This window comes from Cervus elaphus, chromosome 4 (assembly GCF_910594005.1).
Source record: "Cervus elaphus chromosome 4, mCerEla1.1, whole genome shotgun sequence".
In the NCBI taxonomy this organism is placed as follows: Eukaryota; Metazoa; Chordata; class Mammalia; order Artiodactyla; family Cervidae; genus Cervus; species Cervus elaphus.
Window position 1 is genome coordinate 27,466,612 of NC_057818.1, and position 15,639 is coordinate 27,482,250.

At 58.2% G+C, this 15,639-nt stretch overlaps 1 protein-coding gene across 6 annotated transcripts in view; it reads left to right on the plus strand.

The window, feature by feature from the left end:
• Positions 1-15,639, plus strand: part of NDRG4 (NDRG family member 4) — a 42,873-nt gene that overhangs the window by 19,246 nt on the left and 7,988 nt on the right. For 4 of the 6 annotated variants that reach the window (XM_043898620.1, XM_043898623.1, XM_043898617.1 and 1 more), the window contains exons 3-7: positions 5,801-5,845; positions 13,749-13,854; positions 14,126-14,246; positions 14,333-14,395; positions 14,555-14,615. In XM_043898620.1, coding sequence (XP_043754555.1) covers positions 5,801-5,845; positions 13,749-13,854; positions 14,126-14,246; positions 14,333-14,395; positions 14,555-14,615 — 396 coding nt within the window. Of the gene's footprint in view, positions 1-5,800; positions 5,846-9,929; positions 10,104-13,748; positions 13,855-14,125; positions 14,247-14,332; positions 14,396-14,554; positions 14,616-15,639 lie in introns of those variants that run through there. The other 2 variants (XM_043898621.1, XM_043898622.1) reach the window with 2 other exon arrangements.

Here is a 15,639-nt window from a genome sequence, read left to right on the forward strand (position 1 = left end):
TCGCCCCTTCGCGGTCCTGGGAGCGGAGGGCGCCACCTCGTGGCTACGAAGGAAACTGCGCGCCTTTTCTCTGGTCTGCCTGATGGCAAGCCGCTGACCGTCCATCCCTCTAGTCTGGCTGATGGCAAGGAGCTGACCCTCCGAACCGCGACGCGAGCCACGCGCCAGGAATCCTCAGGCCACCCTGGGAAGCCTTGTCCCTGCCGGGGGAGAGTTCCGCCCGGGCTGAGCGCCCACGCAACTAACACCCAGCCAGCCTCGCTGGGGCTTTGGCTGTCTTTGAGGCAGGGAGGCTCTTTAGAAAGAGCTATTCGCATTTCAGTGATGAGAGAACTGAGGCACAGAAAGGTTAACTCAACTTGGCCAGGGTCACACAGCTATCAGGGAATGAGGCTGTATTCAACCCCTGGTTCTGGGCGGCCTTTGGACCCCAACAGGGCCCCCACTGGCCAGTGCTGCCTCCAGCAGCGGAACCGCGCTTCCCCACTCACTCAATCCTTTCAGGCCTGCAGCTTCTCTTTCTTCCTCACAAGCCTTTGAGATAAGCCGGCAGGTGTTATCAGCAGCGCCCCCAGGAGCAGCGGGACCAAGGCATTGGAGGTTGTTGTTATTTTACCCGAAAGGGCCCTCATCAGGACCCCAGACAGCAGATTCCAGAAGTAATTCTGCCCACACTGCCTTGTTGTGGTCCTGTCCGGCATGACTTCCCTTTCCCTCCCTGCAAGGGAAACCTGGGGGTCCACTGCTCATGGAGTTCTGGGGCATCACAGCTGCAGGTGTCTGCTGGCTATGCTGCCAGGCCCGCCCACTTTACAGATGGGGAAGCCGGGAGCCTGGTCCCCGGGTGCTTAGCACACCCCCCTTTCTGCCCTGCCCCTGCCTCCTGCAGCCTCGCTTCAGAAGGAGGTGAGCCCCAGAGCCGCTGAACACCGCATGTGGGGACAGAGTGGATGTGCAGGCCCCAGGGGGCCAGCCGCATGAAGCTGGCCGTCCTGCCCCAGAGAAGGGTACATTTTTAAAATTTTGTTTAATTGGAGGGTAATTGCTTTATAATGTTGGGTTGGTTTCTGCCATACAATATGAATGGGCCAGAAATATACATGTATTCCCTCCCTCCCTCTTGAGTCTCCCCCCCTCCCCCTATGCCTGCGTGCATGCTCGGTCGCTCAGTCGTGTCTAACTCAATGGACTGGAGCCCTCCAGGTGCTTCTGTCCTGGGGATTTCCCAAGCAAGAATACTGGAGTGGGTTGCCATTTCCTGCTCCACGGGATCTTCCTGACCCAGGCATCGAACCTGCATCTCTTGCATCTCCGGCATTGGCAGGCGGATTCTTTACATTAGTGCCACCCGGGAAGCCCTCCCGCCTCCCCCACCCCATCTCTAAGACAGAACCTTGAGTTAACTTATACGGCCTGATTACCTGGGGGCAGCCCCCAGCAATGAGCAGGAAACACTGGTGAGCTAGACACTGTAGACTTTTTTTAAATTAATTTTATTTTTAATTGAAGGATAATTGCTTTACAATATTGTGTTGGTTTCTACCAAACATCAACATGAATCAGCCATAGGTATACGTATGTCCCCTCCCTCTTGATCCTTCCACCCACCTCCCTCCCCATCCCACCCCTAGGTTGTTACAGAGCCCTGGTTTGAGTTCACTGAGTCATGCAGCAAATTCCCGTTGGCTATCCATTTGACATGGGCTTCTCTGGTGGCTCAGACAGTGAAGAATCTGCCCACAGTGCAGGAGACCTGGGTTCGATCCCTGGGTGGGGAAGATCCCCTGGAGGAGGACATGGCAAACCTCTCCAGTATTCTTGCCTGGAGAACCCCATGGACAGAGGAGTCTGGTGGGTTACAGTCCATGGGGTCGCAAAGAGTCGGACACAACTGAGCGACTCAGCACACTCATCTATTTTACATACGGTAATGTATGTTTCCACGTTCCTGTCTCCATACATCCCACCCTCTCCTGGACACTCTTGACTCCAATTCTACTCCCTCCCTGTTCCTAGCCCCCATCGTCTCCTCCGGGAGCTCCCTGCCGGTACAGGATGTGCCTCTGTGTGTGGCACAGAGAGCTGAGGGCACCTTGACCTCACACGTTCTCTTCCACCCCTGCCCTTGGCAGGGCACCCCAAGAGATGCCCCCACACCCCTTCTTTCTGCTTGGAGAAGCTGCCCCACTGGTCTCCTTACCCTGTCTCACCTTTTAAAGTCCATCATGTCCTTCCTGGCATTCTAATATATTCCGTCCCCTTGTTCCAGCCCTTCGTGAGTCCTGCCCTTGGGCTTGGTAAGTCACCCTTGAATCCTAATTATAAATTTCCCTTTTTGCTTAGGCCGACAAGATTTGATTTCTATTACTGGCCACCATCCCTCCCAAGGCCTGTTTTTAACTATTGTTCTTGGCTTTGGTGAGGGACTCGGGTAAATTTATCCTTTTTTGCATACACCAAAAAATAAATAAGACAAACCCTGTCACTTTCCGCATTGTTGCCCAGCGGCTGCCATTGCTCTCAGAGTTACAGCCACAGTCCTTCCCTGGTGCCAGTCTGTGCTCTGTACCAACCCCAACCTCCCCCTACCCCACTCCTCTCCTGTCTGTCGGGCTCACTGTTCTTCCCTGACCCGGCTGATCATCTTCCCAGCTGTTCCCTCTGCCTGGGATATTCTGGCCGTAGAATTTGCAGAGCTGGCCCTTCATTTTATTTGGGCTCTGCTCAACATGCCCCCTCCTCAGAAAGGCCTTCTCCGACCTCAGGGTCTAATACTGCCCCCCTGCACGCCCTCCAGGCGTGGCCTAGCACTCGCCACTCTCAGGCCCTGCCCCACAGGCTCCTGGGGCAGAGACCCTGTCCGTTTTGTTCCCCGATCCCCCCAGTTCCCAGCACAGCGCCTGGTACCCCCTAGGCGCTCAGTAAAGACTTGAGCCAGGTGGAAGCTGTAGATTGTGATGTGGCTCAGAAGAAAGAAGTTTTTCAGAACTCTCTGTAAAGTTCCTCCTGCCCACAAACAGCCTGTTTTTCGAGGCATGCAGGCAGAGACCAGCCTTCTTGTGAGGGTGTGATGTGGCTCTCAGGGACCCCTGCACCCATCACCAGGGCTCAGGGGTTGGGGGGCTCCCTGCTGACACAGGGTGTGCAGCTGTGGGCGGTGCGGAGAGATGAGGGCACCGTGTCCTCACATGTTCTATGCAGCTCTCCCACTCCTCGCCTTGGCAGGACACCGCAGGAGATGCCCCACACCCCTTCTCTGCCCAGCCTGGCCCAGCGCCTTGCTGCCCCTCCCTTCCCAAGGCCCTCTGAGCAGCCCCCAGGCTCTGCCTTCTTCCTGCTGCCCTTGGTGTCTCCCCTCATCCCACCTGGACCTGAATATGCCTGTACCCACCCCCAACGAGGGCCCGCGTCTCTGTTCTCCTCCAAGGCTGTGAACCCCCAGCTCGGTTTCCCTGCTTTCTGCAGTGGACCTGGTCGCCGGTCACAGCTGCTTGTTCCAGGGCATAAGAATGGCCTCAACCCCCGCCCCCCAGACCCTCCTCCGTGCTCCCAGCGTGGCCTTCCAGCTTTCAGTGACAACGGGTGCAGTCCTGCCTGCCTCGCTCTTGGCCTCTTTCCCAGGCGGTTACAACCACAGAGTTCCCTTGTCCAGCTACTCGGGACGACAGTACTTGTCACCTGTCCTTTTGCACTTTTTAAAATCTTCTGCCACCTGCCAAGTGTAAATTCCCTGGGTCTACTGAGGAGTGAATGCTTCCATGTGATCACCCACCATCCCTCCACCATTTGAGACTCTGAAGTCTTGCCTGCTGTGTCCGGGGCTCCTTACCTGCATCCCCCACTTGGGTCTCCTTAGGCTGCTCCTGGGCCTCCTCGCCTCCCCCGATCTGGGCCCTCTCTCCCACCTGTCTTCCTCGAAATGTTCATGTGGTTCCTCCCAGCCTCCGGCATCTCCAGATTGGCTGGTGTTATTCCTGATGTTTCTTGGTTTGGGGTCCTGCCCCTCCCCTTGAAAATCTCCTGCGTGCATCTCTTTCCCCGCCCTCCCCCCTTGGGCCAGGTCTTCTGGTGACAAAATTTGTGAATATCCAGGCTTGTCCCTTCCTCCCAGGGCCCCGCCCCCTTCCTTGGAGGGTCCAGGAGTGGCTGCCTCCATGTTCTCCTCACCTCCCCAGGCAGAGAAAGCCCGCAGGCCCTGGGGGAACCAGGAGGGGAAGGATGGCCACTGTTGATGTCACCTGAGACAGGTGACAGCCTCTTGGTCTCCTTTTTTGGTGTGAGAGCCTCTAGTCCTGTCTGATTCTCTCTGCCACGCCTCCCACTCCAGCTGCCAGAATGCAGGTGGATGAACTTCTCGTTCTGAGAGGAAAGCATCAGCACCGCTGGTTTTCATTCTTCCCCCGCCCCCATTCCTGTGCTGTGGGTTCCTTTTCCTTCTTGTTGCGCTTGTAGCCCTGCCCGAGCTTGCTGTCCTCCCACGACATCCTGGTTCTAGTCTGATCGTCTCCTTTGTCCACATGGTTACCCAGCAGCCTCTGCAGCACAGGGCCCAGAGCAGGGGTGCCAGGACAGGAGAACTGCTCCCCATGCCCTCGGTTAAGCCTCACGGACACCGAGGCTCGGAGGCTAAGCCGCCTGCCCACAGCAAGCAGAGAGGAGCAGCGAGGGTCCTAGACAGACACGAGAGAAGGCAGAACAGAGGCCCCAGATCTCTGCTCTTCCTGGATATGTGGGCTCCCAGCCCCCATGAGGTTTCCTTCCCCAGATAGAGTCCCAGAGAGGGTGCAGATTGTCCGGGGGCCTCCAGGCTGCATCAGGGAGAGCCTGGCAACTCACAGGGGGTTTGGGCTCCCCCTCCTCCGCTCTCCATCTCCACCTTTTAAGCAGTGGGTATATCTAAACCTTGCCCCCCTCCTTGTGACGTCAGACATGTTCATCCAGGTCTGTTTGTATTTGAGGAGCCTGGTCCATGCCAGGCTTTATGCTGAGAGCCGAGCCGGACATGGGCCACATCCTCTGGGTGCCTACAATCCAGTGGGAAGGATGGGTACCAATCAGATGGGCACATCATCAGCGGAAATGAGCCAAAAAGCCGACCTTTGAGAGGCGGGTCTGAAAATGTGGTAGCAGCTATGGCATGGGCCCAGGCAGTGCCTTCGTGCAGGTCAGAAAAGCCCACTTCCCCCTCAGGGTGTGGGGCTCGGCTTCCCCATCCTCTCAGTGGGTGTGACAGTCAGGCTCTTGTCCTCTGGCTTCTGAGCTTGTGCCCCGATGTTCGACCTTGAAAACCATCAGAGGGGCAAACGGGCAGAGTAATGAACAGTAAGAATTTGGGGTCATAGATTGTTCCATCACTTTCTCGCCATGTGACTCAGCCTCTCTGAGCCTCAGCCTTCTCACCTACAAAGTGGAAATCTTCACATTTTAAATTAACAGGTAAAAAAGAAAAAGAAACTAGGAGGTAAAAATCCATGTGTGTAGCCGCTCGTAGCCTCATCTGTCACATACTTAATGACTTGATACCTGGTGCCTGGTCACTTTTGTTCATGTTAAGATAGACTAGGGAGGGACTTCCCTGGCGGTTCAGCAGTTAAGACTCTACACTCTACTGCAAGGGATGCAGGTTCGATCCCTGGCCTAGGAACTAAGATCCTGCATGCTGCAAGGCTCAGCCAAAAAAAAAAAAAAAAGGTGGGAACAGCAAGTGATACTGCTCAAGGCAGAGCCCCTTCTGGCCACCCCTCCCTGCCCTGCCAGCCTGGGACCTAACCAGCCACCTTCTCTGTTTGCCTTCCTGTAGGAGAACTCTGACTCCTTCCTCTTGGCTGTGGACACAGACTGGAAGGTAGGTCCCCACTCAGCTTCTCCAAATGGGGGACTGACTGCTGGCTGGCCCCTCCCTGACCCAGCCTGTTTCAGAGGAGGGTCACAGCCCTTCTGAGCGCCCCCAGCCTGAAGCCGCAGGGACTGGGCGCTTGGCAGCCTTCAGAACCACCCCTACTGCTCACAGCAGCTTTGCCTGGCCCCCTGCCCCATGGAGAAATGCCCCCTCCCTCCCTGAACAGGACAGGGGAAGGAGGGGAGGTCTGGGGGAGTGAGGATGCTGCCATCTGAATCAGCACTTTCCTCCTATGAAAGCCAGGTTGATGCTCCGAATAGCTCTTGTTTCCATGGCAGCAGTTGCCCGGGACAACCATGTCCTCTTCAGTTTGATGCCAGATTCCCTGGGAAAACTGAGATCAGTCTTTGTGTTTATTCCTCCGCGCGATGATTTCTGATTTCGCTCACTCGGCCCGCCATTTCTCCCCTGTGAATCCCAAGGTGGCCATTTATTTCCGAGTGTCAGAGAATGCATGCTAGCAGACACAATGGGAGCCTCATGGGGTTCCAGGGCCCGCACTGGCCATTAAAACCCATTGACCAAAGTCAGACCTTTCTGTGACCTTCGTCCTGGCTGGTGGGAGCTAGCCCTCAGGCCACCATCCAATTTAGGTCAGTCTCCCAGCCCCGTGACAGCCTCGGCCTCGTGGTCTGGACGCAGGGGTGACGTGGGAGGTGGAGCGGCCTGCAGGCTCCTCCCCCAGGAGCCCGGCTCTGCAGCGAGGATGTGAGGATGTGGATCTGAGCCAGGCTTTGGACCCTGGGTCACGTGCCCCTTCAAGGACACGGCGGAGGCGTCAGAGCAGCACCTAGGCACATGCTCCCGTCTCCCGGGAGTTCCAGCTCTGATCACAAAGGCCTCTGCTGCTGGGGAGGACAGGATGGGACCTGGGGGAGTGGGGACCCAGGAGCCAGAGGCAGGGGACGGATGTGTCCGCAAGGTAGCCTAGGACAGCCAGAGTGCCCTTTGTCCTCCCTGCTCCAAGTGAGGGCTGCGGAGTGTGACACAGCCCGTCTTCCGTGGGAGGGACCGCTGAAATAAAATCCAGAGCAACGAGCCGCTGCCTGACCCTGAGTGGGACTCCCCGGATGCCAGTGGTGCTGCCAGCCCCCCAAACACACACACCCTGGGAGGTGGATTGGGGGTGAAAGGTGACAGAATCCTGGGGTCCTCCACATCCATATACCGGGCCCAGGCCAGGGTAGGTCACCTTATGTGTGTGAGACCCTGGTTCTCAAGATCTTTGCTTGGTAAAGGGCAGCATGTGTTAAAAAGCACCTTATTCTCTGCTCTGGTTACTCCACACAGGTTGCTTTTTGTTAAGTCAAGCAGCCACCAGGATGGTCCTTATCTGGGCCAAGGCCTGGATAGGCTTTTATCCTGTTCAGTCCCTGGCCTCAGGGGCCCAGCTAGTGGGGGAGGCAGAAGGACCTGGTCCAAGTTGTGACCCTGCCACGTGACCACCAGCACAGCCCACTACCTCATTCGTAGAGGCAGCTCAGACCCCGGGTGTTTGTAGGCTTGATGACGGTGCCCTCATCCCTGGGCTGACTGACTCGTGGCCACCAGAGCCAGACTGCCTCCGTGCAGCTCCTGCTCTGGGCCCTCTGGCTGTGTGATGTTGGGCAGGTTACAGGACCCCTCTGCGCGTCATTTTCCTTGTTTGTAAGGTTCAGAGGACAAAATAAGGTAACATAGCAAAGCATTTAGATGGGAATCTGGCACGCTGGAGAGCTAAGGCACTAAGCGTTTACAACTCTTAATAATGTGACCTCATGGGACTTCACTGGTGGTCCATTGGGTAAGATTCCACCTTCCAGTGCAGGGGGCTCGGGTTCAATCCCTGGTCAGGGAACTAAGGTCCCATGTGCCTCGGGGTGTGGCCAAAACTTTAAAAAATAAAAAAAGGTAGTAATAATGTGACCTCAGACCAGAGTGCTGAGATGCCACTAAGCTACAGTGCTTACTCACTGAGTTAGAGAATATACTTCCCTGTGCTTCAGATTCTTCATCCTTTCTCATACATAGGCTTGTGAAGATTATGTATTATCATTGCAGCTACTTATGCAAGCAACTTCTCTGCTGTTCTCCCATTTAAGATATGATGGCTCAGAGCAGTTGACTGACTTGCCAGAGGTCACACAGCAGAGACTAGCAGGGTTTGGTACCAGGACTTGGGCCTGCCTTGTTCAGCCCCACCAACTGTATAACCTCCAGGAAGAGACCCACAGTTTGGAGAAGCACACAGATCACCCCATTTCTCCCCTGGGCAGGCCTGGGGTCGGGTCTGTAGTGATGTATGTAGCTTTTTATCATCCTCCTAGGACCTCTGTTGAGGAAGGCGCAATTCTTGTTTGATGGTTGAAGAAACTAAGGCACAGAGGAGTGAAAAAATCTTGTCCAAGGTCACCCAGTTAGTGGGTGGGAAAGTTGAGACTTCAGCTCAAATCTGGGGATTTGAAGCCATTGAGCTGAGCAGAATTGGGGGGTCATGGCTTGCAGTGGGTAGTATGTGAGGTCACCCAGGCCCAAGGGTGGAGAAGGCCACTCAGAGGTTCAGGTTGGCATAAGGTTGGATGGGGACCGCGGAGGGGCAGAAGGGGTGGGAGGTCCCTGACCCTGCCTGTCTTCTGGAAGCAGACGGGAGGATCCCGTGGCAGGTCCCTGGACCAGGCTGTGCCATGACACACGGCCTCAACCACCAGAGCACCTTCCTTTGCTGAAGTGGCTGCAGGGAACCGGGAAGGTGGGCAGCACGTGAGGGGCTGGGGGCCGCCCGCTCCAGGCCCTGGCTGCCCTGGGAGGGCACAGGCCCCTGCACTCTGCACCAGGCCCACATGGCGAGAGGTCAGAAAGGGGCAGAGAAGTTGTTGATGCTGCCACCGCCCAGGCAGAGAACGTGGCTGGGAATTACATAGAGGGTGGGCGCTGACCAGGTCACCAGGCACCCAGAGACGGGGAGGTGACCGCCTTCCCCCAGGGCAGCCGGCCAGCATGCACGGCTGTCCCTACAAGCTGGGGTGAGTGGCGGGTTCCTTCACCAAGGCGACAGAATGGGGGCACAGGCGCCCGCACCCCGCCCCCTCTCTGGCTCCTGCGGCTCTCAGTCCTTGGGCTCCCTCCTCTGCGCTCCTGCCTGGCCTATTTCCTCTCCTCTGTTCTCCTTTGCCTCCCGCTTCTCATCTGAGTACTCTGCCTGCCTGTCTCCAGCCAGCTCCTCACCCACATCCTGAGCCACCTAACCCCCAGCACCTGTCCTGCTCCCCAGACACTGGAGAACCAAGCCCCAGACTTGGTGTGGCTATGGGGAGATGGACGTGGCCACGTGGACAAGCTGCCCCATCCCCACTCCCCCCCCTCCTCTCTCTCCGGGGGTCCTCTGGCCTGGGTGCAGGATGAGGGTGACGGGAGGACAGAGCTGGTGTATACCTGCCACATCCCTGGTCCCGAAATCTCTCCAGACCCCCTGGCCCCAGAACCCTCATTTCCCTTCCCCAGTGGGCAGGCACTGGGCATACATGTGGGCAGAGTGGGGACTGCCCAAGGGGAGACCCTGGGGGTGGAGGAGGAACAGCCTCCCGGAGTAGGGTCACAGCCCAGGATGCCGCAGGCAGCAGTGACTCCCCACACCTCTCCTGGTGAAGGGATCCGGGCCTTCCTGATGTGGAGGCTGGGCTTGGGAGCCGCTCAGCCTCTCCCTGCTCCCACGGTATGGGTCGAGGGCTGCCTAGGGCAGCCTGGCCTGCTCTGCTGTGAGAGGCTGATCTGTACCTGCCCCCGGGCGCACCTGTGTGCGCCTCCCGTCTTCCTGGGACCCGGTGTGCAGCTGCGGCTCCGAGCCTCGGTGCGGGGGTGAGTGGGTTGCGGGAGCTGGGGACCATCCCGGCTGATGTGTCGCTGGGGGTGGGAGGAGCAGAAGCCCGCGTGAGCGAGGACCTTGGAAGCCAATCGGAGCCAAGTTTTGTCTCCTGAAAGCCAATCCGGGAGCAGGGGCTCCGGGTGAGCGAGCGGCTGCTCACAAACCCCGCAGGGAGGCGGGGCCAGTCCAGGCCCGGCCGCTCCCCATATAAGTGGCCCGCGAGCTGGGGCCCCACCATAGAGCCGCTGGTCTCCCACCCGCGCGGCCCCCTCCCTCTGGACTCGGGTGACTCAGGCCTTTGTTTGCCCTTTCTGGTCGAGGCGGGTGGCCTCCCTCGGCAAGATGCCGGAGTGCTGGGATGGGGTGAGTGAGGGCTCAGGGGGCCGCGAGGTCCCCAGGGAGGCGGGGGCATGATCTGTCTCTGTTCGGCGGTGCTTCTGCCTTCAGTTGGCGCACCCTGGGGGGCACTGGGCAACATCAGCTGGTCCCAGGCTTCCTGGTGACCCTGGTCCGCTGCCTGGTTGCGAGGAAATGCTGTGGGTCCGCGGGGGAGGACGGGGAAGACTGAAATCTCTGCGGAAATCGAAAAGGGCTGTGACTTGTCTGTCAGTCCGCGTGGATGGGTGTGCGGGCGTGTGTGTATTCCACTGACTGTGCCCTCCGCCTGGCACGTGCCCAGCTCTGCCTGGCGCCTGTGACCCCTTCAACCCTGCAGAAGCTGTTCCCTGCGGCGTCTGGGGGGTCCGTACCTGCAGCTGTCTGACCTCCTGACCCTGCGGGGGTTGTCATGGTTGTTTGGGGGGACTGCAGGCAGAAGCAAAGAAGTCTGGGTTGTGTGTGGTGTTAACTGGGCCGTCAGGCTGGGGTCCCTGCAGGGGAGGAGCTGAGAAGGGGGTCTCTGTGCTTTCTTTTCTGGGCATAGGAGGGCAACGCTGGGGCGATGAGCCAGCGGGGTAAGGGCCTGGAGGGGCGGAGTGGGACGGGGGCGGGGGCGGGGTGAGCGTGGGGAAACAGGACACTTCCTCCCTGGGGCAGCAGGTGCCCCGGATCCGTGCTGTTCTAACTCTAGGAAGGAGAGGCAGGGAAAGACCCACCCCTCTACTCCCCGGCCTGCCCTGCGGGGTCCAATAGCCATGGGGCCACCCCTGGCACCCGCACCCAAGCAGCGACGTCAGCGCCTCCCGGCCGCTGCAGACTCGGTCCCCTGAATTATTGATGCGGTTGACGGGAAGAATCCAACCAGCCCCACACATGCGCGTCCTGAAGCCGGAGTCGGAGGGCCCCCCCCCACCCCCTGCCCCAGCCCTCAAGGTCACGGATGAGGGGAGCGGGACAGGCAGAGAGGACATCAGAGCCCCCTCCCGGACTGCCGCAGTGCCCGGCGCTGGCGCCCACCTGGAGGCGGGGACTGGCTCTGACGTCACCGGGAGCCAATGAGAGCCCTCGGCCCTGGGGGTTGGGGGGCTCCGAGCGCGTCCGCCTGCGGCCCTTGTGACGCCCCTCTTGGGGACGTCTGGCCTGTATCAGGATGAATTGGATCTGAAGTTCTGGTTCGGAGCGGGTGCAGGGAGGTCGGCGGAGGGTTCAGCCAAGGTCACTGGGCAACCGGGCCGGCGCCCACGACGGCGCGCCCATCCCCAGCCCTTCCCGTTCCCTGGGAGCTGAGCCTTAGTGGGGGCAAGCGCCGCGCTGAGGCTCGCCGCCCAGGGGTGATGGGGGTGAGTGAGGGCGGGGATGGGGACCCAGGCGATCACTGCGAGACTGGGAGGGGGCAGGCACCCCCTCACACACACACACACACTTAGGGGCGGTGGAGAGCTGGGAAGACCCCTTCTTGGCCCTGACTTGTGTTCTGCAGGGCTAGAGCTGACCCCACTGCCGCAGGCAGCGCATTGCAGCTCTAGTTCCATGGGGGCCCTCTCCTGCCCCAGCCCCCACCCTCCATAGCACCATGCGTCCTTCCTGCCCACATTCCTTGCCCTTCACGGAACTGAGCTCCTTCTGCCCACCCCACCCCCACCTCGTAGCACCTCCATAGCACTCTGCACCTCTCCTGCCCCCATCACACCCTCCATAGCAGCCTGGGTCTTTCCTGCCCCAGCCCCTATCCTCCATTGCACTGGGCATCCTTCCTGCCCTGCTCCCTGCCCTTCATAGAACCGAGCTCCTTCTCCCAGCCCCCTCCATGGCACCGTGCACCCCTCCTCCCTGCCCCCCCGCCCCCCCCCTCCACCCTCCAGAGCCAAGAGAGCATGGGCGGGGTGGGGGGGACGCGGCAGGGCCCCCCAGCAGGGACAGGCAGCTATGGGGAGGTGGTCTGCTCAGAAGTCTCTTGGATGGAGCTGGATCTCTTCCTCAGAAATAGCAGCCTGAGAGAGGCATCCCCAAGGATCACCCTGCCATCTCTGAGCTTGACCTTGGGCAACTCAGTGCTCCTTGGCCAGCCTCAGTTTCCTCCTCTGGGAGTAAACAGAAAGTACATGAAAAGTGCCTGGTCAGTGGGCAGTGGGCAGGAAGTGCTGCTGAGGAAGGACAGGCCTGGGCCGTGCAGGGGCTGCGGTGGACCCCCAGAAGCCTGGCTCCCAGGGTGTGGCCTTGGGCCCCAGGATTGACACCACCAGTCCTTCCCTTTTGGAGACAGGCCCAGGCAGTGATCCTCTGAGCCCAGACCCAAGAAGGCCGGTCACCTAAGGCTCCCCTGTCTTGTCGGAAGCAGAAAATTTGGTTCTCTCTGAATGTGAGTGTCCTAGCGTCCTTCAATTGGAGGAGGAAATGGCAAGCCACTCCAGTATTGTTGCCTGGAGAATCCCAGGGATGGGGTAGCCTGGTGGGCTGCCATCTATGGGGTCGCACAGAGTCGGACACGACTGAAGCGACTTAGCAGCAGCAGCAGCAGCATCCTCCATGTAAAAGGTGGGGAAAAGCACTCCTTCTGTCTCGCATAACACCTGGCACACAGTAGGTGCTCAGTCACATGGTGATTCTCCTTGACCTCAGCCTGACCTCCAACTCCCCGGGAGGGACCACCCATCTCCTGCAGTCCCCAGGACTCTCCCTGGGAGGGCAGGGCTGTTTATTCAGCATTGACAGACCCTCTGGGAGTCTGCCCGTGAGTGGCCAAGAGGGACCAATTCCCAGAACGATCAGCCAGCAGGGCTCAGGGATGCGCCCACCCACCGCAGCCCCCTTTCCAGGGCCAGGCATCAGCTCATCTAGTTCTCCCTGCATCCCCATGAGATGGCTCAGAAAGAGGTGGTTGAAGCAGAGAGGTGTGTGTCCCACTCAGAGTCACACGGTAAGGGGCACAGGGGGTCCTGAACCTGCAGCCCCCAGCTCCTGCTTCCTGAAGCACTGATGACCTGGAGCAACAAGCCCAAGGGGTGGACCCAGGAGGAGCCCAGAGCGGCCGCTGCAGAAGGCCTTTGGGGGAGGGGATGGTGTCTAGCCCGGCTCTGCCCGCGGGAGGCCTTGGGAATCTCAGAGAGGCAGGGGCAAGAGCCTGGGGGTGGAAACAGGGACAGCTGTGGGGGTTGGCAGCTGGGCTGGCCAGTGTGGGGTCTTCACCGTGGATTCTAGGTGGGCTGAGGCCCTTTTGCAGGGTTCTGAGTCCAGGGGGAACATGATGAGAGTGGGACTTGGTGGGGATGGCAGAGCTGACCCAGAGGGGCTGCAGTGAGATGAGGGGAAATGGGCCTCACTGGACCCTGGAGGGCTGAGTGCAGCCGGGCTGGGCTGCCCCGCGGGCTGGTTTGCGGAGGAGACTGGAACCTTCACGAGCAGCCCAGTTTACGTTGCCCCTGTGATGAACACCCGTGGGGAGGGATGCGCCCTCTGGTCTGTCCTCTCTGGGGGCAGCTGGGGCTGATGAGAAGGGGATGCCCACCCTATGGCGGGGGGAAGGTCCCACCACAGGCCCAGCAGCCCCCAGGCTGCTCCCCAGCCTCGTTTCCCAGAAGAGCCAAGAGTGGGGGGCTGCCCAGAGGGTCCAGCGTGGTCTCTCCCCTCCAGGAACATGACATCGAGACGCCTTACGGCCTTCTGCATGTGGTGATCCGGGGCTCCCCCAAGGGGAACCGCCCGGCTATCCTCACCTACCATGACGTGGGGCTCAACCGTGAGTGTGCCCTCCTCTGCCTTGGGTCTGCCAGAACAGTGAGGCCCCCTCCTTCCCCACAAGGCCCCATGGATCCCCACTTACGATTAGCTCTATGCCTCCAGCCACGTGGGTCTCGGTTCCCCGCTGAACCATGAGGCTGATCATCACCTCTGCCTCGACCTCCCTCCCAGCATCCATGGGCCTCACTGGCCTGCCCATCCTCCTCCTCCCTTCCCCCCACTCCCCTGGTCCCTTGGCTCAGCCAGAGCTGAGAGCTGTGTCTTTGCAGACAAGCTGTGCTTCAATACCTTCTTCAATTTTGAGGACATGCAGGAGATCACCAAGCACTTCGTGGTGTGCCACGTGGACGCCCCGGGTCAGCAGGTGGGGGCGTCACAGTTTCCTCAGGGGTAGGTACTGGGAGCGCCCACCCCCAGCTTTCTCCAGCTCCCCTGCCCTCAGCCGCCCCCGACCTGACCTCCCGCTGCACCTGCAGGTACCAATTCCCCTCCATGGAGCAGCTGGCCGCCATGCTCCCCAGTGTGGTACAGCACTTCGGGTGAGTCCCTGCCCAGTCCCCCACCCCACCCCGGAGCTGCCCACCACCGCCACAGGGCCAGCAGCTTCGAGCTGAGGGCTCAGGGCTACGGCTGGGTCTGCTCTGGATGGCCATCACGGGAAAAGAAACCCCTAGAGTGACCAGCATGCTCTCTGTCAGGTTCAAGTACGTGATTGGCATTGGAGTGGGAGCCGGAGCCTACGTGCTGGCCAAGTTCGCAGTAAGTCTGCCCACCACCACCCCCAGCCCCAGCTAATCCCAGGACTGGCCCCCCCAGGGGCAACCCCACAGGAACTTTCTGTGTTCTTTCTTCCTCTCCTCCTCTCTCTGCTTCCTCTTCACTAAGGAAAGTCCTTTTTTCTTTCTTTCCTCCAAGGAAATTAGCTTAAAAAAAAAAAGTTAATTTTTTCATAATTTCCTTAAAACACTATACTCCGTAAGTTGCTTAAACCATTATCCAAAACCAACAAGCTATACAACTAACTAGCCACTAAGTAAGGGTTATCTTAATTCCTCATTCACTTATTAGAGTAATACTTAAACATGAATCATTTCTTAACCAAAAATTATACTTATGTTAAGTTTCAAGGTTTAAAAAAGTCACATTTCAGAAACATCATGTCAGGCAGGAGAAACCCACAAGCTTTGCATCTCTAAAAACAAAACCTTAATTTTTAGGACTCAAAGTATTTATTTTTTCAAAACAAAGAATAAAACAAAAAAACTGACCAAGAATTTTCAACTCCAGTTTCGACTGCAGTTCTTAACCACCTTGTTAACTATCAGTCATTCCCTGCCACCCCAGACAACCTTGACATGACCACAGTATTATATACTACCATTTTCTCCTAAACACGGGCAGACAGTCGAACAGAAAACTACAATCTCTTTTACAATACTAACACAGAACAGGTTTTGGAAAGTTAAGTTTCTTCACATCACTAGAGCTTTTTCTATGAAAGCAAAGAAACAATATTTTATTGAAGATGTTCAGTCCTCAGTGTTGCAACAGTAACCTCTTCAAGTGCAAGTCGCTCAGTCGTGTCCGACTCTTTGTGACTCCATGGGCTACACAGTCCATGGAATTCTCCAGGCCAGAATACTGGAGTGGGTAGCCTTTCCTTCTCCAGGGGATCTTCTCGACCCAGGAATCAAATTGGCATCTCCTGCATTGCAGGCTGATTCTTTACCAACTGAGCTATGAGGGAACCTCTTCAAAGATATATTTAAAAGCTGAAAAACTG